The sequence below is a fragment of the Ornithodoros turicata genome, chromosome 4 (genome assembly GCF_037126465.1).
Source record: "Ornithodoros turicata isolate Travis chromosome 4, ASM3712646v1, whole genome shotgun sequence".
In the NCBI taxonomy this organism is placed as follows: Eukaryota; Metazoa; Arthropoda; class Arachnida; order Ixodida; family Argasidae; genus Ornithodoros; species Ornithodoros turicata.
Window position 1 is genome coordinate 45,452,647 of NC_088204.1, and position 13,546 is coordinate 45,466,192.

The 13,546-nt window shown below is 43.6% G+C and overlaps 1 protein-coding gene across 1 annotated transcript; it reads left to right on the plus strand.

The window, feature by feature from the left end:
• The first annotated feature begins 7,758 nt into the window (after positions 1 to 7,758).
• Positions 7,759 to 13,282, plus strand: LOC135391480 (probable ATP-dependent RNA helicase DDX56). The gene has a single exon (XM_064621745.1). The coding sequence runs from the start codon at positions 7,914 to 7,916 to the stop codon at positions 9,564 to 9,566; it is 1,653 nt and encodes a 550-aa protein (XP_064477815.1). The 5' UTR covers positions 7,759 to 7,913; the 3' UTR covers positions 9,567 to 13,282.
• The last annotated feature ends 264 nt before the right edge of the window (positions 13,283 to 13,546 follow it).

Below are 13,546 nucleotides of genomic sequence, written 5' to 3' on the forward strand. Positions count from 1 at the left end.
CCTGTGTGTCTTTGCCTATGTGAGTGCTTCCGACCTTTTTAGCCGCTTCGCTACAGTTCTGTGCAAAATGTGGAAAAGTAGAGGGAAGACCGTGATTGAGTGTAGAAACTGTGACAGAGATCTGATCGTGTGGGATGAAGTAGTTTGTCAAATTCACGAGCCGTCGCTACACAAAGACGGCCCATGTTCGAGGCCTTTTGCAATGCACGGTTTCCCACAAGGAGAGAAAAACAAGCTGATCCGACAACGGTGGGTATCGAATCTTCAGAGGAAGGATTTCAAACCGCCCAGGCAAAAATCTGGAGTGGGACCACTTCAAAGTTGTTTATTGGACAGGTCTCACTTTGAGTGTGGGACCACTTAGTGACTGGGACCAGTTGAAAGTGGAACCAGTTTCACGATGGTCCCACTTGAAGTGGAACCAGTGGAATTGGTCCAGTGGTCCCCTTTGCTATAAGTGGTCCGTGATCCGGCCACTTAGCAGCTGGGATCACTGAATGCATGACCGAAAATAATGCGTAGAAATGCACATATTGCTCAAGTAAATACCGTTTATTCTGCTAAAAGCATACACTGAGCAGAAAGAAATAATCAATACATCTCAACATGTACATACTACGTAGTATAAGTCTGATCACTCACTGTGTCTAGACAAGGCATATGCCTGACTGTGCGATGCACTCACGGACCACAGGGAGCTTTCGTTCGTTGGCCACCTCACACCTTGTATTTTCTTATAGAAGATGACACATAAAACTTCTGTTTTCCATACAGGTCGCGACATACACCTCCTTCCTCTTCACCGTACGTTCGGAATCTTCTTATCCTGTTTCTCTTCAAGTTCCTCCTAAGTTTCTAAAATGAAACATCTAACTAATAGTAATCAAAACATCACGGTCATCACTCATACCTGCAAACATTCGCGACGTGCAGTCCGATTGGCGTTTCACAGTGCGTTCTTGCCCCTACGCCGTTTACGTCTTCTTGGCGTCAAAACTCTTCCGGGAAATCGCCAATGTGTTGCACAGGGACCATTGTCATCACATTGTCTTAGAAAGCGCACTAAAACACACGCAAGTACTGCACAGGAGATACACCATCCTTGCCACGGCAACCGAAGACAAAACCAACTTGCTGCGACGCGTCCAAGTTCCAAGTTTCAACTGCCACTCTCGCCCTCTCCCTTTCGGCTCTCGCAGTTTGAAGTTTGAATTTGTAGCCGCCGTAGCGTCTGCACATTGCATCAGCCTCTGCAATTACCTTTTCTTCGTTTTCTCGTTTTCTTTCTTCTAGTTATTTAGCTTAGTTTTTGTCGTTGTTGAGATGTATTTTTTTTACATTTCTCTGGTACTTAATATCTTGTGATGATATTCACCTTCAGATGAGAATATGTGCACGAATCGCAGTTACAAGGAAACAGCATATATTTGATCGCAAATGCGCGCACCTGGATAAAATAAAAGAAAAAAAGGAAATGAAAAAGAAAAGAAAAAAAATTAGAAAGAAAGAGAGAGAGAAGCTACAATAAGCTACAATAGTGGGCTATTGTACCTTTTTACCGTAGACCTCCAGCCTCGCGCAAGGGTATAAAAGTGGTACAAATTAGTGTACCATATTTATACCTCATCCCACCGTCTATACCCCGTTCGCGCCAGATGTGGCTCCACCACCAAAGCTACACTTCCCGCGCGGTAGCAGAGTATATAGTGAGGGACTTTTCTTGCGCAACTTGTTGCACCACATTATTTTTTTGGTAGAGACGATATCATTTCAGTTAAGCAGTGGTTTAATTAATAAATACACAGTAGCATCTTAATCAACAGTGTGAGTAATTTACGGCAGCGTATAATCTGTACCTCTACTAAGCAAATCTAAGAGCGAATCGAAGTGCACTCGTAAAGTCACTTCTCCTTGTGAAGACGGATCCCCACTTTGTGAAGCGGTGCCATAGCGGTTCTGTTCAAGTTGGGGTTCATAGAAGTTATGTTGAAAAGCGCGCCGCAATAATTGTGGTACTTCCTCGGTCTTCCGCAAAAGAAGGTTGGTCTTAACTGCACCGGGACCACGCGATTGTTGATACTGCAGGGAAACAAGGGGCAGCTCATGCATCGTATATGGCATTCGCCACGAGGCCATACGAGGCAGGTGCGGACAGTGTGATCCGGTTCGGTGCCTTGGTAGCTGGTCTCCCAGCTGTCCATCGATTCACGAGTCCTCATTTTGATTGCGGCGCCACGTGAAGTGAAACGCATTGTGGACGCGCAGCCAACCGAGGGGTAACGAAAATCCATTGAACGTATCGGGAAATCTTTCGGTTCTTGTATATAGTGTGCACTATTGGGTATGGTCAGATGTGTGTAACAGGCGGTCAAAACCACGCATTGGAGTGGCACGTAAATTCCTACTAAGTACGAGACGAGTTAACCTGCCAGGCTGCGTGCCGGAAAGACAACTTTGTTTTAAAGGCGCCGTCCGCGGTAAATATCGAACCGCCCGATTGTTCTATGTAAGTACACATAGGCACCGAGTTTTCATTTTGCCGGGGGTGGGGGGTGGGCTTCGGTTCATGAGCGAATGCAAAGTGTGCGTGCGTGTGTGTGTGTGTGTGTGTGCGGGGGGTGACAAGAGCGCGGTTTCCCCGATGAGCTGCTCTATGTTACGTGTGCGTATATACGGTACTGTCGGGACATCACCGGACTTCCGTCTTCCAGGGCGTCTTTTACACCTTTACTTTTGCCGTTCGCGGAATTTCTAACTAAAGGGTGCGTAGAAAAAATTTTCTAGGATACGTTTTCTAGTATTTCGGTTATGTGCTTTGAGTAAACTCATTCCAAAACTCGCAGCGATCTGTGCCTGATTGACATGGGCTAGAAAGAATAGATGTAGTTGTTGTAGGTAGGTAGGTCCCTAGAAAAAGTAGATACTTTTGTATGTGCGTCTGGCAATTTTTATTTTATTTCTACATTGAAATCACGAGTGAAACGAAATGAGATTGGAAAGAATTCCTACGCCGTGGTGCAAAATGTGTTTCTTCGTAGTTCGGACCATCCTATGAACTCGTATGCAATGGCATCAAGGTCTAATTCGCGGTCGAGCTCTTTGTGGCCGTGCAGAAGCGCCACATGGGCAGAAACGCCTTTTCTTTGGCCGTATCATATGAGAGCCACTCGATTCTCCCAGCTGGGCTGGTATAGCGTCGCCCTTTTCTTCCATGGGGGCATTCATTTGGGGCAGAATCTTGATCGGAGGAAGTCGTTACGGCACAGCCTGAAGAGCTGCCGCTATCCTCGGTGGTGTGAAGGACGTATGTCGAAACTTCCGCTCTGTCTGCCCCCGCCTCCACCCGGAGGTGCACGCTTCTTAATCTGATATTGTTCGATCGGCGTGCGACTTCTGCGACATGTAAAACCAAACAAGTTCCGGTAACACTACATCTGAACCGCGTGTAGCTGAGTCGAGCTAGAAAGCGCCACGTCCAGGGATTTCCCTACACTCCTCCCCCTGCATTTTTGCAACCCCCCCCCTGAAATTTCTCAGGTGACCCCACCCAGCTCGGCTACCAACACGTTCTGGTAGAGAGTCCGGCGCAGCGAATTACATCCTGTACTGTGAAACTTGGGCTTTAGGACCACAGTCATGCAGATGATCGTACCATGCATTTGTCCAATCTGTGTGCTAGGTATTCATTTGAGCTTCGTGAGACAAGGTGCTAGTCTTTTTTCTTTGTCGGTCGTGTGACTGTGCATGTTAATGCCGTTCATAATGAATCTGTATTCTAATGTACTGTGTTCTAACGTAATAACATGTACAAATAAAACGGGAAAGCTGTGCAGAGATGTCACCATTGTGCCACGATTCTTTCCGTGTCTAAGAAAAATTTCCGTGGAAAAAGAAGTAGATCCTTCACCAAGCATACGCCCCCCCCCCCCCGGTAAAGACCAGAAGCAGTCATAAAGCACCTTATGACAGTGTTTGAACCAGGAGTAGTCACATAAAGTTGAGTTGTGAATCGTACCACGAAAATAATGATGTCACGAGATAGCCTAATGACCGGGATAGTCACAAAACATCATATGACGCTGTTTCGACTACGGGTAGTCACAGAAAGGCCTATTATGGTACGAATGATGAAAATAGTCATGAAGTAATAATGAACCACAGTAGCTATGCATGGATAACCCGATTACAACATTTATATTAGCAGCAGTCATCAAAAGACGAGTAATGACTGGAATACTGATATTAGCATCGAGTTCCCCATAAAGCCTGACTCTGGGCACACAGAGGGACGACACGAACACACTACTCATTATGGAGTTCATCCACCAGCTGGCCTGCATACATACGCCATCTTGTTAGCATCGAGATTTCAGCAATGACAAACTGCAATATACGATGAACTGCAATATATGATGCAATATATCGTTAATTTCTTAGGCAACTTGAGGCCTTGTATGTGATTGTCCCTTCTATGTTGTTCCATCCTCAGAACATCAGTTATCTCATGTGCAATATACAATTATGATAGCGTGGATTACACTGGATATTGTTTGGATTAAAATCCATAGCGTTTGGATTGAGTGGGTTGTGTTGAACATTGGATTGAATGGAGTAATCAATGGATTAATATGAGTGGAAAAACCTCTTGTTACATCATCACGCCTTACTGAACGCTTTGTGTCACCTTTTGAAGATCACAATGCATTTTGCAGGGTACGGTATTAGCACCTTTGTTGTTTCTAATATATATTAATGATCTCCCACAGTCAGTTTCATCGCACATTCGCCTATTTGCAGATGACTGCGTCGTCTATCGCACAGTCCATTCCACAGCTGACCATATAGCCTTACAGAAAGACTTGGACAAAATAGGCGAATGGTGCGAAACCTGGCAGATGTCGCTTAACCCCACAAAATGTAAACATGTGATGTTTTCACGAAAACAACGATCATGTCCCACTACATATATCATAAGTGGATAACCTGTAGAAACCGTTACTAACTACAAATACCTTGGAGTGCATTTCTCATCTGATCTAACATGGAACACACACATCTCGAACATTCTTTCTAATGCAAATCGTAGACTTGGGTATCTTCGGCGACACATTACTCACGCACCTCCACACCTCAAACGGCTGGCATATCTCACGTTTGTCCGCCCGAAGATCGAATATGCCAGTGCCATATGGGATCCCCACCAAACGTATCTTTCGAATAATATCGAAGCCTTGCAGAATCGGGCTACCCGGTTCTTTTTCAAACAATATTCACCTTACACCAGCGTAACCTCACTCAAGGTTCGAGCTGAGCTCACCGACCTTAAAACACGTCGCATGATTCAACCGCTGTCATTATTTCACAAGTTCTATCACTCTCCCGCGTTCCGCAGTAGTTACATCCGCTCCCCTTCTTACCTTTCCTGCCGCGTTGACCATCAACATAAGGTACTACTAACTCGGTCACGTACAACATCATTCGAGGCATCCTTCTTTCAACGAACATCATCAGATTTGAATGGACTCCCACGGCATATTGCAGAACTCACGGATCATATCCAGTTTACCAACGCATTAATCGCCGAGTTCACTTGACCATTGTCGCTCCATGTACACGCACACCATTGCTCTTTAACGTAGATATATTCTTTGCTTTTCACCTTGTTATAATCTTTTTCTGTCTGCTGTCTTTTTTTGTTTTTTTTTTGTTTTTTTTCTTGCCTTTTTTAGTCTATGTTCATTGTTTGATGTACAGTGCCAGTGTGTTGCATACGCGCTCACTCCCTCATGTAATGGCCTAAAGGCCCCTTGATGGATCAATAAATAATAATAATAATAATAACAACAATGCATTTTGAGGGTCTCCCACCCAGCCACCGCACATCTGGAAGCAAAAAGTTTTGGTTTAAATAACAGGCTGTTCTACTGACAAAGTGGTGCATTGTTGAGACTAAATGTGTGACGATTAACGTACGAATTTTGTGGAAATTTGCTTTGTCACGAAGCCTGTTTATAGCTAATTACAAGTCGTCTATTTGTCGTTCACCTTCTGCATACAGATTAATTTTGCATAAGTAGGTTTTTAAAATATTAACCGAATTACAGTAATAAATTTTGTGACCGACGTCAAAGTCAAGGGGGTCTCCTTTTCTACATTAATAAGTAAGTTAGAGTAGTTTAACAAGTGCGGGTAATTCGTGGGTAGAGTTCTGTTGCACTCATTACACGCGGATGCATTTTACTCGCAGCAACCTCTACAGATGAGGGTGAAGACGTCCTCACTCTCACCTCAGGACGTTGATATGACGCGAGGCGAGGAGAAATTTCCAGAAAAAGGACTGAGGTCGGAAACATTTTCAGAAAAAAATGGAGTCGGGGGAAATTCTCAGATAAAAAAAATGAGGTGAGGCGAAGAGAGGAAAATTTTCAGAAAATGACTGAGGTGAGGAGAAACCTGTGGTGCCAAATAGCAGCTACTAGCTAATGAAAAATATTCACTTTTAATCAATACAAAGAGAAAATTGAATATTCATGGGGTATCCAGAATAATGATTACACGACATCGATTTCTAGCTTGCATTGACGGATATTCTAAACAAAGGCTGTTCTTGTTTTTGTAGGCGGTGTGCTTTATTTCCGCAAGTGTGCCTCTTGCTTTTCATTAGAGAAGTTAATTGGTGATTAATATCCATTGCTCTGGTAACGTGCCCTGGAATGGAAGGGGGGGGGGGGGGGTAATGGCAGGATCGGCCCGCCGTTGCTGGCCACACAGAAGTGGGTGTTGTCACGACTATAACAAAAGACAAAAAATAATAATAATAACAAAGAAAAGGCTCCTAGCGAAGCGTACTCCCGAATGATATATCCATTTATTTCTTGAAACCGGGAGGCGTACGCCTTTTTGTGGCCCTTATACGACTACGTTAGTTGTCACAAAAACCTGCGCGCGTTTCCACGAATCATGAGAGATATTCTGTGCAATGGCTGCCTTCTAGCGTGTAATGTGGTGGAGTGTGTAACCCGAAAAGCACCTCGTAAAGTGCGGTGGCCTGCAGCTTATTTGTATATTTTTTTGCCTAATTAAGTTTACGAAGTTTACTCCCTCGTGTATAATTGTTCCCTTCAGAAACAACGGAGGCGAAGATTTCCAGACAGAAGTAGCTAGGTGAGGGAAATTTTCAGAAAAATGATTGAGGTGAGGGGAGGAAAGCTTCAAACAAAGATCGTGAGGACAGAGTCACACCGGTGTTTCGCCAAAGTGTTATTTGAAAAGCGCGGCATGCTGTGCTGAATGCATCCGAACTTAGCCGAGCCCACGGATGGATGGAAGGTATGGAACCGGCGGCTTTTCCCTCGATAAAAGAGTGAAAGTATGGTGAACTATAGCGAAAGGCGAAAGGGGCACAGACATAACGCAGACTAGCCCTAGCTGGCTTTACGGCTCGGCTGCTTTCCCCTTTAGAATGGGCAGTAGCTTGCGCCACCTAGTCTAGGATTAGTGTGTTATTGTATCCTAAGATACCTGCCCTGACTCAAAAGGGAATAGGCAACCCTAAACCTAAACCTAAACCTAAACCTGTTACAGTCAGTAGTTACAGTTTGAATAATCGTCTGGTGCTAAAACATTAGTCACGTGATCTTGCTTGAAGATTGCGCTCAAATAATAAATTTTAACATTACTTCCCATCGCATTAATTATATTTTCGCGGACTGTGTATGTTTTTCGACCTGCTTCGAACAGTGCTCCACTATTGTCATGAGCATCACATTAATGATGGAAGCTGTAAGCACGATATTTTCAACGTGGCCGTGATAATTTCGACTGTTTTTGGTAGTTATACTAAACACGAGTGTCATAGGAACAGCAAGGTTACGACGAATCTCTCTGCAGACACTTTGGCGTAACTGTCAAAGATGGCAGAAGACGAGAGTTGTCTTATGTTTCATGAAATGGGACTGGATGATCGCTTGCTGAAAGCAATCGCCAAGCTTCGTTGGTCCAAACCTACGCCGATTCAGGAGAAAGCCATTCCACTTATACTGGAAGGTAAGGACGTCCTAGCTCGCGCACGTACCGGTTCCGGAAAGACTGGGAGCTTCGCTGTCCCACTTGTTCAAAAGTTGCTTGTCAAAAAGTTGAATAACGTGGAGCCCGCGACGCGTGCAATCGTGTTGGCACCGAGCAAAGAGTTGTGTCACCAAATCTATCGGAATTTCGTTGAGCTAACCACGTCATGTAGTGATACCATCCGTTGTGCTGACGTTTCCGGTCAGGTCGACCTGGTCGCCCAACGTCCAATATTAGTTGAGCGACCTGACATCGTTGTTGGCACGCCAGCACGAGTGCTGGCACATCTACAAGCTGGACACATTGATCTGAAGACACAGCTGGAAGTCCTGGTTGTTGACGAAGCCGACCTCGTATTTTCATTTGGGCATTCCGAAGATGTGCATGAAATACTGAAATACATGCCCCAACTCTATCAAGCCATTTTGATGTCAGCGACCCTTACACCGGAGGTGCTGAACCTTAAAAGCGTAGCATTGCGAAATGCGGTTATTCTCAAGCTAGAAGAACCAGCACAACATGACCAACTTTCTCAGTATATCATCCGCTGTGAGGAAGATGACAAATTTGCAGTCCTTTGTGCTCTCTTCAAGTTGAAGCTTATTCGCGGAAAAACTCTCATGTTTGTGTCTTCAGTTGATCGTTGCTACTTAGTCAAGCTGTTCCTCGAGCAATTTGGAATTCGTGCTTGCATCCTCAATTCAGAGCTCCCAGTGAGTTCCAGGAGCTTCATCGTGACGCAATTTAATGAAGGACGGTATGAAATATTGATTGCGTCAGAAGAGAAGAGGAGCTTAGAAGACCAAGTTCGAGGGAGAAGGCCCAAATCGTCAAAACGGAAACAAGACAAGGAGTATGGTGTTTGTCGCGGCATAGACTTTCAGTTTGTGTCCAATGTTATCAACATCGACTTCCCTTCATCCGTCCAATCCTACATCCACCGTGTAGGTCGGACTGCCCGGGGAAACAATCAAGGCTCAGCACTCAGTTTTGTGAAAAGCAAAGAAGAACAGCTGCTGCTTTCAGTTGAACAAGAGATGCCCTTGGGTGCACTTCGTCCTTATCAGTTCAAAATGGAAGAAATTGAAGGCTTCCGGTACAGAAGCAAAGATGCGTTGCGTGCCGTGACTCGCATTGCAATTCGCGAAGCACGTCTGAAAGAAATCAAGGCAGAGATGTTGACGTCAGAGAAATTGAAGTCATACTTTGAAGAGAACCCACGTGAACATAAACTTTTGCGGCACGACAAAGCGTTGCATGTGATAAAGCATCAGCCGCATTTGAAGAACGTACCAGAGTACATTGTACCACCAACTCTCCAGAGAATCACTAGTAGAAAGAGACGTGGCCAAGATGATGATGATGGTGATGAAGTAGTTGCTGCTGGACCCTGCGGAAATGACTTCAAAATGAAGAAGAGGAAGAAACGAGGGTTTGATGGTGGAAAGGCAAAGAAACAAAGCAATCCATTGCAGAGTTTTAAGTTTGAGGTTGACTAAAATGTGTATACAAAGACATTTTTTTCTTGTTTGTGTTTGTCATGCACTGCATGTACATGGGGCTGTAATTCGCAAAATGTTACACAGAGGTAATATAGTCAGCATGCCTCAATGTCTGTTTTTTGTCTAATTTTGACATATGATGAGTACACTTTATGATATGAGTTTATATGAGTATATTATGATGATATGATGAGTTTAGACAGTATATTGGTCCATAGCAAGAGTGCTAAGAATGCCTAGAACACTGGACAATCGTGGAAAGCCTGCTTAATCGGGGAGTACACGTGGCTATGATTCCTATCCTGATGTGCTGTTTCATGCTGAGGAATGCAGTATGTGCTGTATTTTGATTTGCAGTGTCTGCACGAGCAATAGGAAGTGGATCCGAAGTGACATCAGTATAAATTTTCTTTTTTTTATGTTAATGATGTGGAGAAGAAAATAAAATTTTATGTGCCAATTAACGTGCCACAAATATGTGCCTGTCTGTAAAACTAATGCTGCCTTGTGAAACATACTGGGGCATATCTAGATGATGAGATGAGAGGTCAGTATTACAGTTGAGGGCTGCTTATACTCCGTCATAACCTCGACTATCGAGCGCACGCAACAAGGGTAACTGCTGTCCGAGTGTTTATACCCGAACGGCATAGAAAGCGCATAGTAAATCAGCTTGCTCTGCGACGAGCTATGCTGTTTACAGTTGGAGTTGCATTTTAGGTTGGAACAGCTTTATGTATTATTGACGACATGAGCCTAAACCTGTAAAAGCGAAGGCACGCTCTGCACAGGCAAGAAGGGCAGGGCGAGGGGGATCTGGATAACTCACTGCTTCTAGTGAAAGCTATCCAGACCTGGTAATGATAGTTGCTGACCAGATATGGATGAATGGTGCTTAATAGATCATGCATGTGGAACCCAATGCAACACCTAAGCTCGAGCATCGGGGCATGGGTGCAGGGGATGCTTCAGAGATTGGTGACAAAAACGGCACAAAGGCGACTCACGATAGGCAATCTCAAAGTGGTAGGTCATGATAAGCTACTGCAAACTTGCTCTCATCTAACTTTCAGTACTGAAGTGTCTCGATGCTGCGGCACTGTGTGTAGACACGGGTCCTGCTAGCGCCATATTGAGCCATCATCTAAGTGGAACTTGGAAGACATGCACGTACACACTACGTACCTTGCCCCTCAAAATGTGCTCGCTATGTTTCAGCACTGAATATCTTTTTTTTTTTCAGCATAAGCATATGGTTCCCAACTTTTATCCAGCTTCCCAAACCATCCATTAAATGAAAATAGTTGGAAACAAAGACTGGAATGTAAACTGCATGCTAAACACTATTTTATTGCTCTTGATGTTTTTTCAGAGTCTGTGATTGGGTACAGTCTCCCTAGAGGTCACAATCTTACAAAGGCCCGTTTTAGATGATTTGTGGAAGTAGTGACACAGACAAAAATATAGCTCTGGCACCATTATGTGAAGCATCATCACAGATGACCAACATGGATTGCAACATATTTATTCGTAACAAAGTGCTCTACTTCTCCAAAAGGCATAAGTGCCTGTGAGAGTCTTGCTAGTGTACGATTCACTTGACATGTTTCGAGTGTCCACCAGATGCAAATGCAAAGCACCATTCACACAAAACACTCCATGATGTCCGATTGTTCGCTGCAAAAAATCTGCGTCAGTAGGACACATTCCAAAAGACAACTTTGTATGAGTTACGTCTGCATTGTGTGGAGATAGAGGAAGAGATGACTGTTAATAATAGAATCTTAGGAGGCGAAGGAATTGCTTGCAGGCATTAAGTGGCTCCTGTTGAGGACCTATTCGATGTCATGCTTTATTGCCATACACACTAATCAAAAAGTGAATATTAAATGAAATCTACTTGGAGCGTGTGATTTCTGATAAGGGGGCATATATGTCTGTCAGATTAACTGTGTGATGTCGTTGAAGCAGACACAGACTTGCAACGATTGGCAACAGGGGAGACCATTTACTACCAGTCTTATCCAGACCTACTCTTAGAACTTTCATATATTCACATATATGTCAGGGCTTGTCCAGTGCTAAGTTTCTTGAGGTGTGATGATGCTGCATGAACTGTGCTATCCTATCTGTACATGGGCTATCCCATAAGAAAATTCTCTCTGTAGGATTGAGGTTTTGGCTTGTTGGTATCTCATAGTGGAGCGTAAAGTGCGAGCCTCTCTGTAGCCTGTTGTACCCCTGAAATAATGTGATTCAGATAATGATACTAATAATAAATTTACTTTTGGATGCTATGATGTGGCGATATGCCAAATGTGTGAGGAAATATACAGAAGGAACCATACAAACACGTTTCGATTTTCTAGGGGGAAAATTTTAAGATGGATGGCTATCAGGCAGCTGTTCACATGCCTTGCTAGTGATGTGCAGGTCCCCGCAAAAGTTTGCTGAACACTGGAGTGCCATCTTCTGCCTGGAGTGTCACACTGGAGTGCCTGGAGTGTCTTCGGAGCGACACCCTTGCAGAAAATGGGAGCAGATACGCTTACGGACAGGTGACTGGGTATTCTATGTATCCCTCAGTAACGATGTCCACTCCAGTTGACTGCTAGGGTGTCTGTCCTATCAAGAAATATGTCATTATAATGTTCCATAAACTTTTGTTGACTAGGGGGAATTAGAATTCTAATTCCCACTAGTCCCATCTCTGTGCTGCAGTTACCACATGATCTATTACCAACTTCCCCGCTTTACCCCACTGGTGCACCTCAGAGCTGTTGCAAAGAGGAGATTCTTCGATGTCTGCCTCCACCACTTAATTATATGTGGATGCACAAGCGGGTAGTGCTGCATTCAGAGCTTCCATGACCCACACACAGCACTTGTGTGTAGTCTACTCAAACGTAAGAAATAGTTTGTCCATGTATTTGTGTAATGTGCAAAAGATCCCTTTGATGCAGCACGACATGATGCACAGTGTTTTATTTTGGTTGGCGCTACTGAAATTATTTCTCGCTAATGTCTGAGAATGGGGTTATTGTCACATACCTTTAGGCAAATAAGTGATATACTGCTTCCATAGATGAACCCTGGACTTGTTATATAGAGGAGCATCTTCATCCCAATACATACAAGAGGTTCACAAGCCAAAATCCATGTATTAACCAAAAGATTATACATACAAAGCACAAAATAAGCCGCAAGTGGAACTAAAAATCAATCTAGACGAATGTTTGCATGCACAAGGTGTGAACCTTAATATTTGTTTCATTATGAGACTTTTATGGAACACGTGCAACAGTCCACAAGAAAGTTCTGGTATAGTAATCACACAAATGTAATTAATGATAGAGCATTTAAAAATAGGGAATGAACAAACTACAGATAGACTGAAGGTTGCGGAAGAATTTAATCGCCAGGTGACAGTTGATGTTGTCTTTATTTTTGCTGGAAATAACAATCTTGAGCAAAGGCAATGTGAATCAATTACTTAACCTTGATCCGAAGAAGTCTTATGGGCCAGCAGCATCTCCACTGCATCCCTGAACATACATTGAGTTGGTGGTCTTACTTCCTACAAACTGTCATTCTTCATGTCTTGCTTACTTTGCAGAATTGCTAGAAACTGGTAAATTGCCTAGTGACTGGTCAGCTGATATAGTAATCCATGTGTTCAAAAGAGGAAATAAATCATAGGTACATAATTATTACCTCTTTTTTTTTACTTGTGTATGTTGTAAAATCAAACATATTATATATTATTACATATACACTGAACTTGAGTGTTCTGAACTTTCCAGACAAACCTGACCAACATTGCACCAACATGGCTTGTGTAGCTACTACACAATTGTTGGATGTACACGACTTTTGTAATGTGCTAAATGATAGGGGCCAGGTTGATATTACCTGCATCAATTTTACTACCTGTGATACTACTATAATGTGTATACTACCTGTATCAGATAGGGCTC

Bases quoted from the DNA above. Each gene is read 5' to 3' on its own strand.
- LOC135391480 (XM_064621745.1), top strand. From the start codon at position 7,914: ATGGCAGAAGACGAGAGTTGTCTTATGTTTCATGAAATGGGACTGGAT.